Raw genomic sequence first — 24,468 nt, forward strand, 5'->3', positions numbered from 1 at the left:
GAAAATTAAACAAAACAACGCAGATTTCTAATTTACCCAGACAGACAACCAATTAGAACTGTGCTGCTAGTCACCTCTATTAAGATTGCTGCAGCTCATTTTTTTTGTGAAGTAAAATATACTTGCTTATTCTTCAATAATTTTAAACTTGAAAGACCATTTATAATAATCATGTTCCAGTATACACGTGTACATATATATATATATTTTTTTTTTAAATAAGAAAGGGGCAAAACAGAAGTTTAAGGTATCATTTCCCCAAAGCCTCACAAAACTTGGATCACAATCAGTTACACCTCAAGAGAAAGAAGTCCACGTTACTGTTACCATAATTGTGCATCACACCAGTCAACGCACAAACCCAAGCACTCCTACAACTTAAATATCACTTTAAATAGTTGATTTAAAAATACAACACTGCCATCACCTGCCATTGCTGGGCTGCTGTGGAGAATGTCTGGAATGGTCTGAAGGCTCTGACCTCTGGTCAGGAGATCGTGAACGACTGCGGCGGGGCCTGTCATGTGATCGGTTGGAATGATCTGATGCCAGCGACTGAATTTCTGAGATGTCTGTTAAATAAAAGTTGTTTTTCTATGAAATGACTGTAATTAAAATGGTGGCATGACCTGCTCAAATGGAAATAAGCTTTTGCAGAGTTTTTTTTTGTTTTTTTTTTTTTTTTTTTAAATGAAGATGTTAAAAATCTATTATTTCAAAAACAACTAAACGATATTCCTGCAAGAACAATTGCAAGAAAAGGAATTGTAATTTTCTCTCCATATATTTCTTGAAGGTACGGATCCCATTCAAAGGAATTTACCCATATGACAATCCTACTACCATCCTTCCCACCCTCCTCTCACCCCACTGAAGTATTTCATATCTTCATAACACAGGGAATTCCTCGCCTTTGGAAATTAAGTTTATACTCACCATCTCTTTCCGAAGCATTAGCAGAATGAATACTGTCAGAAAGATCAGGGACATTCAACAGCGTAGCTCGTTCATCTCGTTGAACCACCATCTTCAATTTGCCTTTGGACCTTTCTATTAGCGTTTTTGCATCTGCTAAGGACATATTTTCTGTCACTGTGCCATTTATCTGAAACAGTAAGAAGAATGCAAATAGAAGGTTACTGAAAAACAGTGAACCTCCAGAAAACGCTGTGTATTTCTGTCTGATAATATTTTGAAACATCCAGAGATTTTTCAAATTGCCACAGTTTACTCAGAATGCAAAAGCAATAGATTTTATCCAAAACAGAATAACAAAAAAGATTTCCTCATCTTTCAAATACAAAACCTCTACCACTCACTAACTGTAAGCTTCCCCCCCCAGAAAATGCTTTTTTGAACTAATAGCAGAGTAAGGAATAGTACGTTCTTCTGCGCCAACATTTGTTGCAAGAATATTATTAACAATTTTATTTATTTATTTAAGATAAAAATTGCTGTGTATCTCAACTTTTCTTTCCTTCTTAATAAAAATCACATTTAACCTGAAGGTAAGTTTCACTGTTGCTCAACTGCACGGCACTATACGGTGTAACTATGCATCTAGGTCCAGAATCTCATACCACTCCAAGCACTTTATTTTTAATTATGCATTTGAAGTGAGGTTCTTTAGTTACATAAGCATTGTTTGACCAAGTCAGTCTTGTGGAATAATACTCAACAAAAAAACATGCTTTATGACTACCTTTTTTTTTTTTTTTTTTTTTTTTTTTTAAGTAGGAGAGTTAGATTTATTGATCCTTGAAATAAGTTATTTACTCACCTTACTAACAATAATTTGAACATAAAATTGGTTCTACAAAAAATTATATCAAAGATTTTTTCCTTTGGACAACCACCACCACAATTTACTGTACCTTCAGAACAACATCTCCTTCCTGAATATTGCCATCTCTTGCTGCAAGGCTATCCTGTGATATTTCTTTCACAAATATGTGGCTTGCCAACCGTAGACCATATTCTTCATAACAAAAGAAAATTAAAAAAAAAAAAAAAAAAAGATGAAGTTTTAGTTTAAAAAAAAAAAGTCTAAAGATCTAAAGATTTATAGCACTGCTTTACAGAAGATTTAAACTAAAAACACAAACAGAAGAATGAACATACTACATGAAAGCCTACAGTGGAATTTCTCTATGCATTTACTGCTACACAACTCCTCTTCCAGCTATGTCTGTACTCATTTCTGGTTTTTAGTAGCTCAGTATATATACTACCGAACAATTTTTCCTTCTTTCAAAGAGGAGGAACAAGGAAGACTTAGCTGAAATATATATAAAGTATGCAGCCACAAGTCAGACATATAAATGGGATTTATTTACGAAATACTCACCCCCTGATTAAGCTCATATGTATTGGAACATGAAAAATACCACTGGAAACACAGCAGCAATTTTCAGGTCTTTAACTAGCTACTTGTAAAACTGGCCAAAGAACTGAAACAACTCCCTTCATAAAGTTCACAAAGCCTTTACCACAACACTGATTGATGTAGTTGGCCTTTAAAAATAGGCAAAGGTCCTAGCAATAGAATTCTGTGCGTGTTACCTTCATTTTTCCTTGATTTCACCAACGTTACTTTGGTAGGTTTTGCAGGCTGACTGGAAGTAACTGATCTTCTGTCAGATCTTGGTGATAAGCTTCTTTCTCTGCTTGCACTTCGGTCTCGTACCCAGCTCTTCTCATGCCTTCTGTTGGCACTGGAAGCACCACGGCTGGATCTTGGATCCCGTATCTCTTCATCATAGCTATCGTCCTCATTTTCAGACACTGGCTCAGGCTCCTGTCGAGCTACTGGAATCTGAATTTTCTTCATTCTTCGGATAGTCTACAACAAACCAATAGATAATAGCTTTGGCTGCATTTTAATCACGTCTCACATACCACTTAGTTGTGTTGATACACAAGCTGTTCTTGTTTGTTTTAAGCACGCATGGTTTTATCTTTATCAGTGGGTTTCTGTTGTACTTTTAGGGACAGAAAACTTTTTAGCAATAAAGATGGGCTGGGAGTTTTCCTCAAGTGATAATCAGCTGCTAAGGAACAGATCCAACAGACCTCTACTTCACTAAATTTAGAGAATACTAACTAAGGAGTTGTTAATGATTCTTTACCCATAGTTTTGATGTCAACATGAAATTAACAATAAAATTAAATTAGTTTCTCTTTCATAACAGCAATTAACAGCGATGCAAGCTCCTTCCCAAAGAGGTCAAAATTAACTACTGCTTTTAGCTTTCATCAATCTCCATTTCAACTCATCGCTTACACAAATAGTTTCCTTATTGTAATGGACAACCTAGATGAGGGTAGAGAAAACACTTTCAGTGCTTTATTGGAAACCTTTATATATAAATTCCTGTTTATCAAAATAAACTTCTCCTTGAAAACTAGTTGAGGATCTACCAGGGAAAGAATATTCTGTATGTTGACTGCTAACCCAGTGAGACTGGTGAAAATCCCTTTTGATCACTCATCCCTTGATCACTGTTGGATCATTGCAAGTTCATGACAAAGAGAATCCTTTACACAAGGGGAAAGTTACACAAGACCTGAAGAATCAAAGTGATAGTCATGACACCTGGCATATAAATGAAGCATAGGATGTCTAGTCAACCTTTACCAGAACAGATCTTTGTAACAGTTACAAAACAGACATTTTCCAGGCATCCCATCCTGCCATTACTAGCTACAGATCAGACTATTCTGTGAAGGTGAGGTATGTTAGTTAACATGCAAAGCTTAGTAATAGCTACAAGATAGATGAACTTAGAAAGTTGACTGTCAATGGCACAGAGATGCATCAGGAGATGATCACACAGTATATAACAGGAAGAGTTCTTCACCATAGTGTGACAGGCACAGAAATAGGCTGCTCAGGGCAGTGGCCACAGCAGCAAGCTGCCAAAGTTCAAAGAGTTCAGACACTGCTCTCAAACATAGGGCTTCACTTCTGTGTAGTCTTACGTAGAGCAAGCAGTTGGACACAATAATCCCTGTGGATTCCTTCCAATTCAGGATATTCTATGATGCTACATATACAGCCTAAATCTACAGAAAAACATTACCAGCTAAGTCTACTGAAGAATATTGATGCAAAGAAATGGGCACATGAGGCAAGATTATCACTACAGAGACATAAGTCTTAGAACAAACTCTCTAACAAGGTCTCTTGAGAACCTGTTATGGTCTGGAAAAAAAAGAAGCAACAAGCCCATGATGGGAGATGATTATCAATGAACTCCAAGTAAGACCTTTCACTGTTTTGTATCCAGGATCACACAGACCTACTTTGGTGTAAATAAACCCTTAAAACTCTAGTCTATACACCTTATTCCAGGATAAAAAAATTGAAGGAAATCACAGCTCAAGAATTCCTTTCTTGGAGAGGAAGCAATTTTAGAGCCAAGTAAGAAGCCCAGCTCCAAAACTGATTTAAAGAATTTGCCTTTCAGGTGTAACAGATTCCATGTTGCTTAATGCAAACAGTGTACTAAACAACAGAAGTCAAATTCAAAAGAAAATACTTGTGAATGCTCTGAATTCCTGCATTCTTGTCATAAAATTCTATTCAGCTAATAGAGGAGACACATCAATACATATTACTAGAAATTCTTCCCTTTAAGAAAAAGGCCAAACAATGAAACAAGAAAAACAGTTAATTTAGTCAACTACTGAAATATATTAGTTATTTTCCTCTACACTAGGAGGAAAAAGGGTAGTAATGACAGGAGCCTACAAACAGGAGGGGAATCAACTCTTTGAAAGGGTAGATAACAGCAGGACAAGGGGAAATGGTTTTAAGTTGAGAGGGGGAAGATTTAGGTTGGATGTCAGGGGCAAGTTCTTTACAGAGAGAGTGGTGAGGTGCTGGAACAGCTGCCCAAAGAGGTTGTGGATGCCCCGTCCCTAGAGGTGTTCAAGGCCAGGTTGGATGGGGCCCTGGGCAGCCTGGTCTGGTATTAAATGGGGAGGTTGGTGGTCCTGCATGTGGCAGGGGCTTTGGAGATTCATCATCCTTGAGGTCCCTTCCAACCCGGGCCATTCTGTGACAGCCTTTGCAGCACTATTCTGTTGTCATAGCATTGCATATTTGAATGCCCTCTCTTTCCTTAAACCCACCAGTCAGTCACTGGCACTGCTAAAAACCTTTTTTACTAACATGTAATCTATTGTATACTCAAGCGTGTTACTGACTGTAACTCTCTTTACCTTTGAAGCCTGCCAATATTAAAGCTGTTTATGTAGGCCACAGAAACAAGGGAACATTCCTGATAAAAGTTCAAAGTCAGTTTGCACTAACACAGATGGCAGTTTCCAGAATAAAAACCGACTGTCTCCAGGATTTCATTCCCTACCATGTAGCAAATAAAGATATACACAGAAGTTCTGCCATTGATTTTCTCCATATAGGTATAGAAAACACTTATGTCTATGACCAAACAACATATAAATACTGAACACTACAACACATATTTACGTTCCAAAACCTGCACAGTTCACTATGTTTTCTTTTCTAAGCTTTAAATAATTGCTAAAGCTACAAGTGCAAGACATGGCACAACTTTGTGCAATCTTGCTAAAGCACATTAGAGCACTTGAAATCTGCCAGCACTGAAGTTTTTCTACAAGCCCCTAAAGCCCATTTTCCTAAATTAAGAAGTCAAATGTGATTTCTACTTTTTCCATAATGTAAAAAAAAGTACTCAAACTTCTAGAGAAAAACAGATTACTACCCTCTAGTGATCATCTGTTCTGTTTTGCTAAGTTCAAAAGCCAGTCAGGCACTTTGAATAAGCCTACAAAATTATAGGAATTAAGATAATTATACTTTACTTTGGCACGGTGTTTGCTGAAACTAAGAACTACATTTGTGCATGAATAGTAGGTAAGGATCTTTAGCATAGAGTGCCAATGATAAAAGACAACTTGGTAAAGAAAAGAAACGTTAAACAAAGCCAACAATCGAACTTTTGGCAACCTGAGGACAACTTTACTACAAACAAAAAGAATCTTTACTATTTATTGCCATGCTAACCAAACATGATTGTTTGGTTAGCAAACCAAATGATTGTTCATACTTTAAGATAGAACTTAGAATTTTGGGTGACTCATGTGATAACAACTATCTCTATCATCCCTTAAACCTGAAGCATCTTTCAGGAAGGTATTATACAAGTACTCCATATCATGTATGTATCTATGTATATCAGCAGAAATTATGCTATTTCACTTCTGCTCTGTAACTTCTGAGTTTAAGCATACTTAAATCTTTGGACATTCACTTACAATTTTGGCATTCTTCCCACTTTTCCTCAGCTGCTGAACAGCAAATGCATGCTCAACATTATCCATTGAAACTCCATTAACCATTGCAACACGGTCATTTTCTCTGAAAGAAAAAAAATAAGAAAATGTGGATTTTAAATACTTGATTAGGGAAAAAACAATGAGGGCTGAGCTTCCCTGAACAAATAACACACAGTATAGACCTACTATATAAGGAGTTATTGATATCTTGAGAGCCAAACAATTAGGACTCAAATGCCCCAAATTAGAATGCAGCTGTATTTTGGCACTTACTGTAGCAGTCCTTCTGCTGGGCCTCCTTTCAGCACATCAGAAATAACTATTGAGGTCTCACCACTCTGAAAGTGAGGATTATCTCTTCCTCCAGATATTGCAATACCAAATCCAAATCCAGGGGCCTGTAATGCAACAAGAGAAACAATTTTATTTAATATTACTCATATGGTAACAATTCACATTACTGTGTAAAACATGGAGAGAAATACAGCTTTTTGGAAGAAGGATTAACAAACCACGCAATGCTATGCAAGCCACAAAGAAAGCTATCAAAAAATTAGAGTAAAAAAATACACTTTTAAGATAAGGTTATTTAATAATTGTGTAGGGGCATACCTTACAGCTTTCTTTTTACACATACTTAACTTCCTTCAAAAAAGGCTGAACATCTTTTCAAACGCATTCCAGCCAGATCAACCAGAAATCATGGCTGAGATTCAAGAATCGCTAAGTGAAACCCTGTGCCATGCAGGAGGACAGGATAAAGGCTCATAATGATCACTTAGGACCAGAGCTGCAGGTCAGGATTTTAGTTCAATTTTAAATAGTTCTCAAAACAAATATATATAACAGCCTATGAAAACATGCAACAAGAAACTTTCCAAAACAGTAACATTTGCAAAGGAAACATTTCTCCCCTTCCTCATGCTACTGTTCCTTCTTTCAGTTTTCCAATACCGTAAGAAACAGAACTCAGTTTGCACTGTACTTGGGTGGGAAGAGGGAGGCAGAAGAGAGATGAAGACATTTATGTCAAACTTCATTTAAATGGAAAAGGTCTACCTTTCCTTAAACCATAAAGATACATACACAAAAAAAAATTTCTCCATTCATGAAAAGAAATACCATTCAGGTACACAGAAACTCACTGTAAGCCTATCCTGTTACTTATCATTCTGTTTTTGTTAGAGGAGATCCACAAACCAAATCAACAAAAGCAAAAGGACAAGTTTTATGCTTCATTGTTACAATGTCCTTTTCATCGAGCCTGAAACAATGCAGTCTCATATGCTGGAAGTAGTCAAAAAAAAAAAAAAAAAAAAAAAAAAAAAGAGTACCACTCTGAGAAAAGCTGTCTAACAATATGAAAACGAAGGCTTAAGAAACAACCCAAATTGGAAAGCACAAAGCAAAACCTGATTTTTTTTTGAAAATGTACAAGCTTAAATAAATAAAGCTTCCCATAACCTTTTGCCTGCTGCTTCTCATTTTATCCCGCTAACATTCCCTAACATCAACCTAGAGCGACAAACTGAACTGTACTCAGAGCTGTAAAACTGAATCTAGTTCTTAAAAAACAATCTCCAAATTTGCAGAGGGAAATAACCAGATGATCACTATGGGTTATAAGATATAAACATGCATCTTGCTAAAATTGCCTTTTATTTACTTGTAATGTGCCACTTCACAAACTCCCATCAGATGACATAACAGCAACACAACTGTGCTGCTCTGCTCCCACAGTATGGCCACAGGGGAGAAGCAGAAAGGAGTGTACACACATGATTTTTATTTTACTGGGTTAAGAAACTCATCTAATACTTCAATACTTCAATTCCAAGGATGAAAAAAATCCCACTTCAAACATGAAGTGCATGGTCCTTCCTCAGAATCACTTACAGTTAAGAATATAAAAATATAAATCTCTCAGTAAAAGAAACTGCAGCTACTGGAAAGCTTTAACTGAATCTGAGCCTGGCTCAGTCTCTTAAGAGCCATATAACAGCTCACAAAATTACAAGTGTAGTAAAGAAACGGAAGAAAAAAATTGTTTTTTAAGTTCAAGCTGCTTTTTCTCCCCCTAAGTAGTTTGTAGTACATCTTTTGACAACAGTGCTGGAATTCACTAAGTGCCATGTTAAATACCAGTAGTCAGATCTCTTCTATGCTGTTACAGGCTCTGTAAGAAATCTGAAACAGAAGGATCAAAAATAGTTTAAAATTAAACACCTCATGTCTGAACCATGGCAAAGCATCTGAACTGACACATGTATACTGCAACTACTGGGATTAAGAGCACTCTGTCCCTAATTTGTAATGACATCTCTTCAAAGCAAAGGCAATAGGAAAAACCCTGCAAGAGGAGGTGAGAAAAGACTCATTCTTCAGCAAGAACTTCCTACCTCCATAAAACACTCCCTTCTCTTTTTTAAGTCTCATCCTCCAAAGACTATCCAGCATCATAAACCCTTTTAAAAGGCCCGTTACAGACCAAAACATCTCCCTCAAAAAACAAGATGTGTATCCTTTCAAGGTATGTAACACTTCTGAAATGCCTTTGGTTACTACTGAAATTGATTTTCGTGTTTACATTTTGTCTACCCTTACAGAACACAAGAGTTAAAGGAATACAACTCCAATACAGACAGCAGCAATGGAGGTATACCAGAGAACAATACAGGTTTAAAACAAAAATCTGTCAGAGCTGGAAATACCATCAGAACAAAAACAACTCTTAGAACATGAAAAAACAAAGTGAAGAACATTCTATGCACCTTTGCTAACACACACATACATTATTGCTTAAGCCACTTGAATTTTCCTTCTGTTTTCAAAGCTGACAATTATAGCAGAGGTCATCCCTTCTAGTAAGTTTTTATTTTAAAAAGTTTAACAACAGCTAGTTGAATTGAACAAGAAGCCACACTGCAGTAGTTTCTTTGGGCACGAGGAAAAGGCACCAAAGATCTGCTCACCACTGTGCTGATATCTCTGCATTTGTCTGTCTCTTCCAAGGGGACTTACCAAAGTTTTATTCTCAACAAGGTTTTTCCAGTCATTTGTCTACCTTCACTTCCAGGGCAAATACTGACCAAATGAACTAAAAGGTAAAAGACCTCTGCGGGCATACCAAAAGTAAAATTAATAACACCACAAAACAAAACAAAAAAACACACAGGAAGCCAATACTGTGATGCTTAACTTGCAGCTACTCTATGAGTTCAGAGGTTTAGTGCCAGTCCATTAGTTGCAGCCAGCTCACTGCCCTCAGCTAAGCCTAAATAAAAATCACAGTGACTTTTCAGCATCTCTTTTTAAAGAAAGCAAGTTCAGCTCTTCAAAATGCGTTACATGGCAGACAATGGAATGTCTCCAGCAGTTCGTAGCACAGCAGAGGGCAACAGAAGAACTTGCACAGAAATACTCCACGAGCATTCTAAAGTGTTGTTTTGAGACTATTCCAATTCTGCTAACTTCTGCATGTGAGAATAAAACAAATTTGGTAGCATTTATTTTCTTACAACTAAGCAGAAATAACTTTATTTACTTGATAACCTAGCTTTATAAGAATGTCACAAGAAAGTCTGAAGTTTAGCAAACAAATAAGCAAATACCCTGAAAAGCTCTTCACGGTGCCGAGAATAAATTCTAACTTTCTATTTGCTTAACATTTGCCAGAAAACCTACCACAGCGTTTCATTATTCCTTCATACACTGATTGAACTCACTTTCATGTTTCATTAAAGTTATCAATTAGATTAATCAGAATAACATCTCTTTCCAGAAAAACCGAGCTATCATTAAATCTACCACCCAGTTTTGTACTACTATAGGATTTTTCATTTCTAAATAACACCAGCATCATTTTAACCAACAGTAAGATAAAAAAAAAAAAAAAAAAAGTCACGTTTAAAAAGTTTCACAGTATGACTGCACAGTTTGCAGAAGAAAATAACGGGTAATAACATTTGTTAAAAAACCTTCTGACCTTGTAAACTTGAAGAGTCACCTAGAAAAGTAGTGCTGTGTGTTATTATTTTTACTTATTTACTAATTGCTTCTCTTGTGTGGCTTTCTGAATGCTACACCAGAAACTGGTTCAGTTTAAGAGTAATTCAAATAAGTAAAAATTTTAAATGTAGAAATTGCCTCCATTTTGTCTGAAGTGCATATTCTGATTATCTAATCACTATTTTCAACACTGATTTAAAGAAATGATAATCAAATTAGACAGTTTTGAATATATTTAGTTGTATTCAACTACAGTGCTTTAAGCCTTTGCAACTCAAAATGTAAAACAATCATTATGGTTTCTGTACAGTCTTTAATGCATGAACCCTTTGGTTTCTAAGTACTTTCTGTTATGTGCAGAAGTGTTTGTAGGCAGGCTCATCTTAGAAACTTAAACTGAAACAAACAGATGAAACAGAACTACAGTCACACAGCTTTTACAACACTTCTAAATTTAAACAAAGGGATAGGACAGTTTCCTTTTCTTTCACTTCCTGACATCTGGCTTTTTCCTATTGTTTTCAAAGCCTACCAGCATCCTGAGTTAGGCACACACAACCAATTCTATTAGCTTACCCTGTGAAGAGTCACCGTGTGTTGTTCCCATATAGCTGTTTCTTCCATTGTTGCACTCTAAGGAGAGAGAGAAAACAAAGATCAGACTTCACCATACAGCATACAGTGAATAGCTGTAATAACTGTATAGTATCACAAATAGGAACTTGCACTCAAAATGACCATTAATATTCATATTGAACAGTAACAGAAGAGCTGGCTCACTTGTTAGATACTTCCCACCTTTATATGTCACATCTGAACTTCCTGTGCTCTTGGCCAAGCGGGGGGGGATTTAGGAAGCAGAACTTAACAGACATGAAATTTCTGATCATTATATAGACCACTAACTTTGGAACTAAGTAAGTTTAAAGGGAAGAACTACAAGAAACCTGTAATGCAGTCTCTCTAAGTTGCTCCTTAAGCACACAGTAAGGTCCAATGCCCACTTCAGTTCCGCACTAGGATCACAAGTATAACACACTAACTTTCACACTTGACACTTCTTGAACATTCTGCCTTTTGCTTGTTCTGTAGGTGTAGGCAGATCACCATCAACTCATCGTGAGCACCCAGCTCTGCACATCACAGTACCCAGGCAACTGTGTGATGCTTACAGGTTACTTAACAGACTGCAGTTCAGTGTACACTGATTTCTTCACTCAATGCCACAGTGCCACAGAAATAAACGAGGTCTCAGAAAAGGAACAGGATTAAACAGTAACGTTATGGCAATGTTTACATACTTGTATTTCTGCTTTAGAGCAGATGCACTAAACGTGCCACAAAAAAAACATTTGGAAAAGAGGAAAATAGGCTGGGGGAGTTAAAAATGGAAGAGTCAAAGCCTAGAAAACGGATAGAGAGGCAGCAGGAAATACACAGCAAGCAGCAACAACTCTCCTGCTGCCACATTCTCTGCCTTTCCATAGGCAGCACCCTGTGTTTTGCTCCATATCCTCCCTCTCACAAGTAAACAATCCAGTAACTAAAGCACAGAATCACAGCAGAAACATCCCTGAAGCCAATCAGAAAGAAGCACATTTAAAAAAAAAAAACACAGCCATCATTACACTAACACAGTCATTACAACAAAAACGTTCCCAACTGTAATTCATATGACTGGATGAAAAGAAAACTGCATCAGAAACATTTAGTCCCACCATGAATACCTATGAAAACTTAATCCACTTCTCTAACACCAGAATTTGCAACTACATTTAACAAGCGAGTTCTTCTCCCAGAAAGCTTGTCCCCAGAAAGCTTTAGGTCTTTTTCCTCTCTGCATTTTGTGCTCTAATTTCAACTGTTTGGATGTGTTAGATTACAGCTTATTTCTCTTTCAGGGTTCACTTCTCCTAAAAGCATCGGTGCAACACAATTGGCAGACACCTCCTTCCCTCAGTTCTCTCACTCAGCACAGGGTACTCCTTTGCATTTGATATCAACACAACTGGAGTCCCAGATTAGATTCTTTCCTTCCAGTTAAGTACTTTAAAAACACATCTGATCAATTTTAGCACAGTAACAACTTCCACAAACAGTGCCATGTTTGAAACAAAATAGAATGTTCCACTTGCTGAATGGTTAATGAATACTGATTTCCTTCCCCATTCGTGATGCTCTCATTCTGTCTTAGTTTTGGCAAGTGTTTCTCAGGCTAAACATCTCAACAAATGAAGAATTATCTCTGCACGTAAACTTCCAGGAGAAGTTTTTAAATAACTCCTATTAGGAAAAAGGTGAAACGGGTACGAGAACAGACTGCACAGGTTGCAATAGACATTCTAACCAAAATAGGCAGCCCTACTTGTTTAGTCCAGTTAGCAGAGAAATGAACCCAAGAGCTCACTAACCACACCTGTCCCAGGCACGAAACACCCCTCGGCCTGCATTCGGAGCACCTGCCTAGTCAGCTTGAGCCACTGGGCTAACAGGCAGCACAGCTCCAGGGCTGCCAGCTGCTGCTGCTTGTTTTTGGAGCAGGGCACCCAAAGGCACAGCTCAAACACACTGCCTGCTCCTGGATATGGCAAAGGCTGATAATACCCAGTTATCCAGCTAAGCACTGCTCCTGCTGGAGCTGGGAGAACTGGTAATGCTGAAGTGGGAAAGATATGAGACAAGCTGGTAAATATACAATGAATAAGAAAAATTAAACTGGTCTACTCAACGTGGTTCTGAGAACTAAGACTCCATACCTCACAGCGAAACAAAGCAAACCCACAAAACTTACTTACTACCACACAACTTAATCCACCTTTCTTTCTCAAAGCAGCCATGGTGCTCGTTGGTCACATTTACTGACTGACCTACCATTTCTAACTTTTCTTCCCAATTGCTTTCCTTTCTGTAGTTCAGTCTTTCCACTTCCATTCTGCTCCATTTTTCACTAAAATAATCTCTTCATCTACTGCTACTGCCTCCCCAGATTTTGCTACTACGTTCATTTCAAATTCACAAGAGTTGGAAACATCAAATATCCATTAGTCAGATAGCAAACCAAGTAATATGTTGTTTTCATTCTTTCTGCATGCCCAAACAGTCCAATCCAGAGCAGTTAAAACAGTTCAAAGGCAGCTTGAGGTGAGTTGCTGGCTTTAACACAAACTGTTTAAGTGAGTTTGCTTCTCGTCTGTGAGGAACTGCCTTCACTCACAGAAGACTGAGAAGTCTGATGAAGACTCGCAGAGGTGCTCATCCCACCAGATACTGACAGCTGAGGCAGAAAAAGCTAGCTCTTGCTGCTCTCCATCAGCCAAGGTCTCTGTTGAGATGCTGCTCTTAGACACGATCCACTCTGTGGGTATGCTAATGCTGTATTCTGCACGGAACATTTGAGTTTCACACTTCTTGTGAGGATACAGGTAATTCCCAAGTCTGTAGAAAAAGCAGCTATTAATTAAGAGGTGGGGGCAGACAGCGTTAAGTTAGCAGTGATGGCACCAGCCCTGCTGCATGCTGCTGCCAACGTGGTATTCAAGACAATATTACCAATATTGATTTGGGGAAAATGAGGTGACTCAGCAGGAAAGCAAATACACACCACTAGAAACCAGGAATATGACAATGAGATGCTACAGTCTAGGGCTGGAGTAACTCAACAGAAACCATTACGAATTTTTGTAATGCAAGGGGCCAAATAAATCTGTAGACTCGCACTATATCTATATTGGCTGTGGTTCTCTAAGAGAAACTGGAAGGGAAGGATAGTTATCATGACTTTAGCATTAAAAAGAATAGTTTATATTTACGTTTTACTAAATCAAAATTTCCTTAAGCTCATTTGAATCACCTTTATGTAAATTGTTAGTATAACTACCAGTTCCGTACATGGCTCCTGAATCTGTCTTCTCTGTTTTCAAGAAGATATACACGAGATTGCAATTCATCAATATGCAAATAATTGAAGTTCTTGATCTTTGGTATTGCGCTGAGATATAAATTCATCTAACTAAGCATCTTTCCATGAAGCTCCCTTTGTGGGCTTACAGTCCTTCACAAGGTACGACTTTTATTTGCACCCCTACCCACCATATTTCTTTGCTACTTTTCTAAGGCTGGTGTTTTCTTCCCCCATCCTTCCCCTCCACCCCCACTTTGTCCCTCTGTGCTTTTTTTTTTTTTTTTTAATATGCCTTTGTCATACAACTCTTTTCTTTGTGCATTTCTGGGTACATGAATACGCACACAATACAATTTTCCCAAATGAGTAATTCTGTACTTATGCATCAAGATTTTTCCTCCAAGCACCATCAAGGAACAAAAGCCTTGCTGACTGCCAGTGTTGCCATGCTTCTGGAACAGCACTGTTCACTTTGCCACTCCTGCAAGCTGGGAAAGCTGAGATCAGCAGCAGCACCAGATCTACCTGCAGGCTGCAGAAGACAGTTCAAGTTCACATTTGGAAAGATGCAATTCACAGCTAGAGAAACTAGGATCTCATGCCTAAAAATAATGCAAGGTTACTGTGGTGAAGTTTCTTCCACTGTTACACTCACTTCTTCAGACATCTGCACCTATAAGACGGCTATACTGAAGTCAAAGCTCCCACGTGCTTTTGCAATCAGAGCCAGAAGAAACTTTCCAAGCTTCTCTGCAAGTTTAAGGGAGCTTACAAGATGAACCATCATTCTTACTTCATCTGAACTGCTTTTGCAAGTGAAGTTAATTGTGTCAAGGATGGATTAAGTTTAGTGATAATTTGCTCAATTATGAACAAGTTTTGACATTACACGCAGAGCATCATCACTCCAACCTACAGCATCACGTTGTAGCTTGTGTCTACCTTTACTTCCAATAAAATATTGACTTGCAAAAGCATTTCTCATTGTCCTAGAAGAAAAGGTCACAGTAACTTTGAGAAACTATTTCCTAATTTGAGATACTAGGGAAAAAAGGAAAAAAATAATCGAGTGCTGATGGACTGTATCAAATAATGGGGAAAAAAAAAAAAAAAATAAATCAAATTTTATTAATTCTGAATCAGTATTTTATTTGATCTTCAAAAATTAATTCTCAGAATTATTCTATGGAGAAGTCAACTTCCAAAGTTCAACAGAATTCTATTGCTGAATTCTAGAGGTTAAATGCAGAATCAATCCATTTTGACTGACTGCCCTTCAGGGAACAAGAAATAAAATACCATAACAACTAGCATTTGGAGCTGTTGTAAGAATTTCTGCAGGTTTGAGTATTACTGGATTATATTCACCATTCAGTTAAAAAAAAAAAAAGTTATCTATACCCTAAAGCCAATAGCCCAAACAATGGCTTCCTGAGGAAGTCCACAGAAGGAAACTGTATCTTCCTCAGCCAGTCTAGAGCAGAAAATGAAGAGGTCATTTCCCCCCAAACACACCATCTCTCGGCACATACTTGGAGCAGTGCACTGTTTCCAGCACCAACCAAGAGGACTTCCTGCAGACACTCACCTCTGTCCTTACTGCTTACACTATTGCCACCATATACTTCAACGGCTTTGTTCCAATTGTCTTACGTGGATACCACAAAGACCTGTGTTAACTAAAAATCCTTTTTCACTGCAACCAGTGCAAAGAGGATAAAACCCTAATATCAGATTGATTTTATCAATTAAAAATCAGAGCTTTTTCTTACATGCTCTTTACGTAAGATACTCACCACCTCACATCTACTCTCCAGGCCACCCTAGAGCCATTGAGCTCTAAATTGGTACCTAAGTTATTTCAAGCACTGGGAGGCAAGGTCTAGAGCTTGTGCACTCAGAGAAGAGGGTGCTCAGAGGCAGGACAGACACAGCAAGCTGCACACTGCTGGAGCTTGCTGTTTGCATCCAGAGGCAAACATGACTCCCTTTCTCAGAATGGCCTCTCAGTCCAAACCTCACCCAGCTCTCTGCTTAGCCATGGGTTTCCTTGGCTATTGTTGCTCACGGAGGCAGACTTAAATCAGCAGACTCTACTTCCAAAAGTTTTCAGACATCCTAGAAACCCTCAAATGACAAAAATATGCAGAAGCTAGGGGGAAAAAAATGCATTTTGGTAGAAGGAAAATTAAAAAAAAAAAAAGAAAAAAAAAATCAAAACTGGATTATAATCCAGTTATATTCCAGTATTTATAGAAGTTTTGATGTCATAGGCTTGCTGAATGCTATTATTCCAGAACAACTGAACATTGGCACTCAGGAAACCTGTTGTAAGGCAAAACAAACCAGAACATAAAGACCCCAAAGATACATCTCATTCGTAGATCAGGTTACTTCAGGTGCTGAAGAGCAGCACTCAAACACCCTGTTCACAGCATCTGCCATCAGCTAAGGAAAGCTTATTACTAGTTCCATGATCTCTAAGGCGTGGGAAAAATGCTTTAGAATTTGGGATCCTCATTTGTTTTGCTTCTTTCCATTTCGCTTTCCAGCTGGCAATGAAATCATGTACAATCACAAACTCCCAAGTGCTGGCAAGCAGCATTTCAAAGATCATGACTTCCAGGCTAGTACACTAGCAAAACGGAACCAAAAATCACAACAGAAGAGAAACATAAAATACAGCTTATTGTCATGGCTTTGTGTTCAGAAGGAGTGATGGTGCTACTGCCACAGGTAGGCTTTTTTTTTTTTTTTTTTTGTCTTTAAGTAATTTCTCCATTATTCTGACTGAAGTCAGCATTATTAGGACAAAGACCCAAAAAAACTAGGTTATAGTTTTCATATATTGCTGAAAGCATTCATTTTCTCTTTAGAGGTCATCTTCAGTTCAGATGTGAATTTCTTCAGTTCAAAGACAAGATCCTCAAGAAACACCATCTAATGTTTTAACTCTTCGTGTCTTCAGGTGCAGCCTGAAAAGCACCTTTTTAGCACAAAAAACTGCTTAAGCAGCACACTTTGCCCTGCAACTAGTTTCCATTCTCAGAAATAACCCTACCCTCTGCTCCCTTGTTATGTTTCTGCATGCTACGTGGCCACATGTACCTGAGTCTACCTGAGTTGGTTCCTTATCTGTTTGTCTCATCATGATTAAGTTTTCTTGCATAATACTATTTCAGTTTTATTTAGGAAACTTGAATCAGCTTCATGTACCTGGATATTGCTTTTTAATTCAAAATGAAAAGATAAAGTGCATACAAGTGTGAGATATGGCCACCAAAAGTTGCAAACATGTAGCTGGAGATCAGAGCAGCAGTCAGTGCTCAAGAATCTCACTGTAAGCAAGAAGGCTGTGACCTTGTTTCTCCTCCAAAAGATCATTACTCAGTTACCACACACTGTACCAGGTAAACATCCACTTCAGCTGGAACATTCTGAAGATCTGTTAAATGAGAGCCTCTGGAGAGGCAACCATATCCCCCAAAGACACAGCAGTCCTTTTTCCAACATAGTGCTCAAAGCTTTCTGGCATCACTTAGACCAAACATACATTTAAGAGGTTTGCAGTTTGCACGATACTTCAACTTACAGATGCCATCTTCAAAAGTTGGACAACACCACAGGTGGAATGACACATAAGTTTCTTCCTCTGAACATCATCTATCACTATTACAAAACTTTGGGTTAAGTGCTCTTCCCTATTTCTGACAACGAGGCATACAGGTGGCTTCTCTGCACCCCAATTCTGGGGGTCAGTTAAGAAGATTCAATTTCAGCAGCCATACAGTTACTAAAGCATCTGCAGCACGCACTGTAATTCTAAGCTCATATTATCTTTGCACATTCAAAGGAGGTAAATGAAGATCCAAGGACAGAGAAACACAGGACTTGAAAAAAGAGGAGACGGCAAGTAGTGTTAAATATTAGGGCAAGTTAAAGGTTGTTAGTGACTTTGAGACAGTAGTAACAAACAGTTTGGCTTAAAAGGTACAAAACAGGGAGAAAAGCAGCTTTTTGTTCTTTGTCCTTTAAATTAAGGATGAGGAAAAAAGAAGTATGAGAGGTCAATGAGAGAGAAGGGATGAGAATGAGAGCAGCACAGCAACACCCTGCCCTGGCACACAGGTTCACATCGGCACAGCTTGCTCAGCTGCCAACAAGGACAACCTAACTGCACTTTCTTATCAGCAAGCATGGAAAGTGCAGAACAACATTTTTCCTTGTGAAACAGGAGTATTCCCATCTGACTATAAAAGCTCACTTTTGCATTATTTCAGTGTAACACAAGTATTCCTTTCCCAGTTTTCCAAAACATGTTCCCTGCAAAAAGGGAAGAGTTACTTGGCATAAGCAGACACAATCTAGTGCTCTTCAGTGATACCTTTCACCACTACTGCTGCTCCACCTCTAGCCATACACACACCACTCTGCTAGCTATAAAAAGGAGGTTTTTCAGAAAACACATCAACTATTACTGAAGAAAAAATATACATGCTGCAATTGTCCTTATATCTGATTAAGAAGCACACAAAATACAACAGTGATTTAACTCAAGAGCAGGTAGTGCTGCAAGTTACAAGACACAATGTATATATATAGAAGTCAAAGCAGTATTGATGCATGCTATCAGTATTTAAATTCAGAGGAGAGTTTTCTACATTTGCAGCAAGCCATCGTGCTGTGCTCAGTAGCCTGCAGACCTACAGATGAACTCTGGCCCCACAAGCAGCTTATTGCTGCAGCTTAAGTGCTTATCTTTACCAGTCCTTTTTGTTTAGTGTCTGCAGAACAAATCAATTAAAGTTATCGGCTACTAACGAAGAGAAAAAATGGAAGTGACTGTACAAGTTCAGCTACAACATACCTGGGGGAAGGGGCAGACGGGTCCTGTGTGAACCCACTGAGTGGGCACCCAATGCCGCTGCAGAGCAAGGCACAGCAGCCACTGGGTTTAAGTGACCTGTCCCATCAGAACTGGAAGAATAGCACCCGTGGGCTGCTGTTAGCCAACACAAAGGGCTGGGAGCAGCAGCAGCAACCTCAGCTGAGCGCTGCTCACATTTTCAGGGCGGGCTCTCCTCTGCTTGCAAAGCTAACTGAACCGAATCAAGGAGCCAAGGGGCTGGCAGCTTTCCTGAGTGCAGAACGAGCAGGCAGGCAGAGAAACAGAAAAGAAATGGAAGCCTGTTCTGGTGGGTTATTTGTGAACCATGAACACAGAAGCAGATATAAACACAGCACACACGTAGCAATGTGCACCTGCAGTCATTGCCATAGCACCAGCTGCATTACAAGGGGCATGCATGCTTTGTAGGTAGTAAGAAAAGTACAGTACAGTTTCTTCACATCCAGTCCTACCATGTTTATTGCACGTTTGTTTCCAAACTTAAACATAACTGTACACAGGGGTTTGAAAAATATGGGCGTTTCCCTTCAGAAAGATAAACAGGATTCATTGTTATCAAAGTTTCACAAACACGTTTTTATGGAAAATATACACACACATTTTTCCACCTTCCAGTTTATTATCTTCCCGTAAAAAAAAAAAAAAAGTAAAATAATCATTGCTTCCATCTGTTCAGACATCACGGCCCCTAACAAGCACAAGAGAAAAATACCAGCAGCTCCACAAGCAAGGAAGAACCAGGAAAACATTTCCATATGCTTCTCTCCCTCCCCTTCCAGTGACATACAACAGCAGCAGGAACACCCATGTCACCACCACCAAGCCAGAAACACCTTTGTAAGGTGATGAGAAGCTGCAGTAGGAATAAACAGCAGCAAAACCAATCCCGCTGGGGAGCCAGGACCGAGCAAGAGGCAATGAATGCAGGCCTGAGCTACCGCCCAGTGCAAACAGCTGCCTGATTATAATCCTCCCCTGATTTTCTGCTGGCAGTGATCCCAGCCTTGCCTTTCCCTACACCACTGGTTTACAACCTTTTCCAATTTGCAGATCTCAAAAAAAAAAAAAAAAAAAAAAAAAGCAAATTGCCATATATTAAAACTTCAGATGAAAAATAAAGCAAGCCTTTTCAACAGCAGCATGCTCTTGGATTTTTGGTTTTGGATTTCCTCCTTGCTGACTGCATCCATACTCCCACCCTAACAATCCAGGGGCCGCCAGGAAGGCCAGGCCAAAGAACACCCCAGTCATTTCCTAACTCAACCCGGTTAAGAGAGACATTGGCTACAGTTTCTAGGAGAAAATAACAGCAATTTGCGGACAAGAGGCTTCAAATTAAACTCTGAAGGTATTCAGACATATATAACCATGGTGTCTTTTCCCATCCCACCCCACAGACTCACAGCTACTGTTTTCTTTCCTATTTGCACATCAAAGCAGAGAAAGGGAGCAGGGAATTAACTCGGCAGCATTCTTTGCTGACCAGGTCAGAACTGCCTCGCAGCACTCTGACTTACACACTGAAGGCAAAACACTTGAAATCAGACAGAAACCCACCCTCCCTATAAGTGCCATTTGGTAGCCTGTCAGTTATTTTGACCACTGCAGTTCAATTAACACACACCAAATTTTATGTAACACTTATCATACAAGTTCAGAAAGCTTTGTAAGTAAAGAAATAACAGAAAATTTGCTATGAGATAAAGCTTGGAGGTCTTCGTGCTGCAGCTTAAACTTCATCTTCCTTTTCCCCAAACTGAGTACTTAAGGTGATAACAAATAGCAAAAATAACAACAAAAAAAGATCCCAATCCATCATTTAACTTCCTTTAAAATCTCACATGCTTTAAGCCGGACATACTTAAAACCACCAGAAACCAAAAGCTAACCTCAAAATTAAAATATCTTTGTGACCACTTTTAAGACTTGATATAAATACAGAAGTGAAACAAGCTGCTGTCTCCTCGCCACAGCTGCTTTAAACACACAGCACTGTAACTTCTCTTCCCACAATTTCTGCATCTGCACAGTAAATCAGACTATATAAAGAACATAGGATTATATTCTTCATCAAAACTGCATCGCGCCCCTTCATCACCACTCTGGAATGCACATTCCCAATTAGGCAATAAATTACATGGGCTACTTTAAAATATGTGCCGTGCTTCTTTCTGCCATAAGTGCATCTGTAAGTACTAAGAACTGTATTTAAAAATTAAGGGCTTTGGATTTGTGAGGTATCAAACAAGGATAAAATTCCCCCTTTCAGAAAGTTCAGTTTCCACTTCAACTTCAAAACCACAAGAATCAAAATTACATCAGCATGACATTCTGGTTTGCAAACCGAAAAAGGATCAGGTTTACACAGCCTTCAGCTCACCCCTCCACATGCCAGCACTCCTTGCTCTTCGTGGCACAGAAAGCAGCTCCACTCAACTTCCACATTGTGATCGTAACATTTCTAAACCCCCCATTCTCAACTCAGCCCTGTAACTCTTGAGGTGCATATCACATCACTATTATAGGCTAAACATCTTGCAGAACAACTTGCCACCCTCCTGCCCTCAGGTCTTCCTCACAACAGCAGCCCACGTCTTCGGTATCTGAAAGTCAAGCATCCAGAAAGTCATTTCTGTGACAACACACCTTTTCTGAGCCTTCATAAATTAGCAACAGAATTTGAGGACCACAGCATGATTTTTGTTGTTATTAAAATAACTTTGTTACAAGACAAAACAGAACAAGTATACTTCAAAGCTCTTCTCCTGTTCCACTTCTGCTTTACATCTTGCAACTACACAGCAAGTAAACTGAAGACACATTCTAGCTGTCTAGACATGATTTCTAGAGAACTCTGTGTCAGAAATAGTGAACACATGATGTCTCCAGGAGCATATATCAGTTTGTATATACATAGCACAGTGCTGTCATGTTTTCCTAAAAGCAAACTCCTTAAATATTACAGGAAAACGTGCAAGATAAAGCAGTAAGCTTATTTCTCCTTGCTGTACAGTACTTTTCAACACTTAGCTGACATTTGTTTCATGACGCAGGTAAGGGTTTGGGTTGTTCTTTTTTTTTTCCTGCACACCAAAATATTAGTCTATTTCAGCACAGGATAAAAATGTAAGAACACAAGCATATTTAGCTAAGCCACAACCAGTCCAAGAAAAGAAGCATCCAACATCATGAAAAGCAATACTCATAAATGCTTTGGCTTCCTCAGACTCATTTTCAGAATTAAAGAAGAGGAAGAGGAGTTTATACTCCTACAGACTCTCAACAACCCTCCCCTCCCCCACCCCCCAAATTACTGAAGATTACAGAAATGAAAATAAAGCTCTGTAAATACAGGCATTAGTTTAACATCCATCACAACTTCCAAAAAGGGAAATCTAGACATATCAGCATTCTAACAGATGAGGCCTTCTGTCAGCAGGTCAAACAGCAAATAAAAACATTTTTAGGAGAGTTCTTGTTACAGTTTAACTACAGTGGTCTCAGCACCATTTTTTAAGACAGCAATAGTATCAGTCTTACCTATGAGAACTACTGATAGAGTTTACAAAGAAGACTGATCTGTACCTTCTTGAAAGGGTAGCTTCATTCTCATCCTGTGAAGTTATCTACCTAGGTATCTAATACAGAAACATCACTGAAATTATCTCCTCGAGTAGTCAGCTTAACACCTTTTATAAGCACACAGATGAAAAGAACTATTTACATTTATATACTTTTATTTAAATCTGTGACTTTGCACAGGTAAGACTCATCAAGTGATAAATCCCCTCCAAAAATCACTACAGAGACATACCCACACAAGTAACAGTGGATATCACAGCTTCAACCTCACTTTGAAACAGTAATCAAACAGGCAATAAATAACAGAGGCAGATAAGCTTTGTATTTAAGAGGCACAGCAGCTTCTCACATGTCTTTCTCTCGAGGTAATAATCATTTCATAAAGAACACTCCTCAGTTGCCAGACAGACCACAGTGAAGATGATGACAAGCATGCAGTGTATTTCAGAACAGGAACTTCACAAACAGACAGAAAATAAAAGTCTACACATACCTACTCAGACATGCCACTCGTCAAAACCACCTCTTGGCAAGCCTTTCCCATCTGTGCTTAATGGGCAGATGTTTATTTAGTTAACTCAGCACATTTTTCGAAGTGAAAAGGCATGAGTGACATTCTAGCTGTTTATCCAACCAACTGGAGAAGAAACTGGATAAGCTCTCAGTTAAAGCTGAAATGCCTGCATACTTTTGGCCAAATGCCTGTATAATTTTGGCCAATTACCTGTTTATCCTAGGTTACAGCCACAGTTCATTCAACCACTGCTCCAAAAGCTCTCAAGTTACACAACTGCATGAAACAGAATGGGGAAGGAAGCAACTGAATCACCTAGAAACCTGCAAAATCAGCTAAATTTAAGGGAAAAAAACAACCACCAAACATTCTTCTTGGATGAGCAAGAAACCTTAAGAGATAGCTTCAGAACACCAGACAAGTCTGTTTGATGAGCCAATGTTAATGGAAAATCGCATCAGAGGCCACAGCTTGAAGAAAAAATACCGAGGGCTTTTGAAACTATTTGAGAAGTTGATGACTCTGCAAAAAAATCCATTTTTTTTTTCCCCATATGAGAGGTTCTAAAGAAGAAAATGGCCACGTACACAGGCAGTGCGATAACATTTCCCCTATATTAGTATAATAGAACTTAAAAGATTAAAGTGGGGGAGGGGAGGAAGAGAGGGGAAAAGAGCTTCAGTATCATTGTGATTTACAAATGTGGATATCAAATGACAGTCCAATTTAGGTACAACCTTTCAAGAGAAAGGTTTAAAATCTTATTACATTCAATCATCCAAGTGATGATAGAATCAGCTGGCCTAGCTCCTTCCTCCCACTGAAGGAAAACTGTCCTTCTGTGTCCCTCATCCAAGTTTTCTTTTTTAATTTTTATTTATTCTTACACAGCTGGCTAGGAAAACTCCATCTCCTATTTATAACACTGAGGGTTTTATTCCAAAATTCTTAAACCAGATAGTGCAGCAAAGTTAGCTTTTTCTTGTCTGCACACTTGCAGACAAACGTTAGTAGGAGAGCACACTAACTCTGTTACACAGGCAGGCCATCCACCTTGTTATCTCCCATAACTCAAGAGCAGATAAATCAGAACATAATCAGAATATTATAAAACTCTATTGTGTAACATTCTTTTTTAGTGTCCTGGAAGCTGTGATCAGAGTCTTCAAGAAAATCTGAGTTTGTGACTGGAAATCAGTAAAGAAACAGCTGATTTGAGAAATACCATTG

The 24,468-nt window shown here is 38.6% G+C and overlaps 1 protein-coding gene across 8 annotated transcripts in view; it reads right to left on the reverse strand.

Moving 5' to 3' along the window:
- Positions 1-24,468, reverse strand: part of TJP1 (tight junction protein 1) — a 156,975-nt gene that overhangs the window by 32,856 nt on the left and 99,651 nt on the right. For all 8 annotated transcript variants that reach the window (XM_085234412.1, XM_085234408.1, XM_085234407.1 and 5 more), the window contains 7 exons: positions 10,909-10,965; positions 6,598-6,722; positions 6,304-6,406; positions 2,563-2,842; positions 1,875-1,978; positions 937-1,105; positions 428-572 (listed from right to left, as the gene is read on the reverse strand). In XM_085234412.1, the coding sequence (XP_085090538.1) occupies positions 428-572; positions 937-1,105; positions 1,875-1,978; positions 2,563-2,842; positions 6,304-6,406; positions 6,598-6,722; positions 10,909-10,965 (983 nt within the window). The remainder of the gene's footprint in view (positions 1-427; positions 573-936; positions 1,106-1,874; positions 1,979-2,562; positions 2,843-6,303; positions 6,407-6,597; positions 6,723-10,908; positions 10,966-24,468) is intronic.

The sequence above is a fragment of the Meleagris gallopavo genome, chromosome 12 (genome assembly GCF_905368555.1).
Source record: "Meleagris gallopavo chromosome 12, MGAL_WU_HG_1.1, whole genome shotgun sequence".
NCBI lineage: Eukaryota > Metazoa > Chordata > Aves > Galliformes > Phasianidae > Meleagris > Meleagris gallopavo.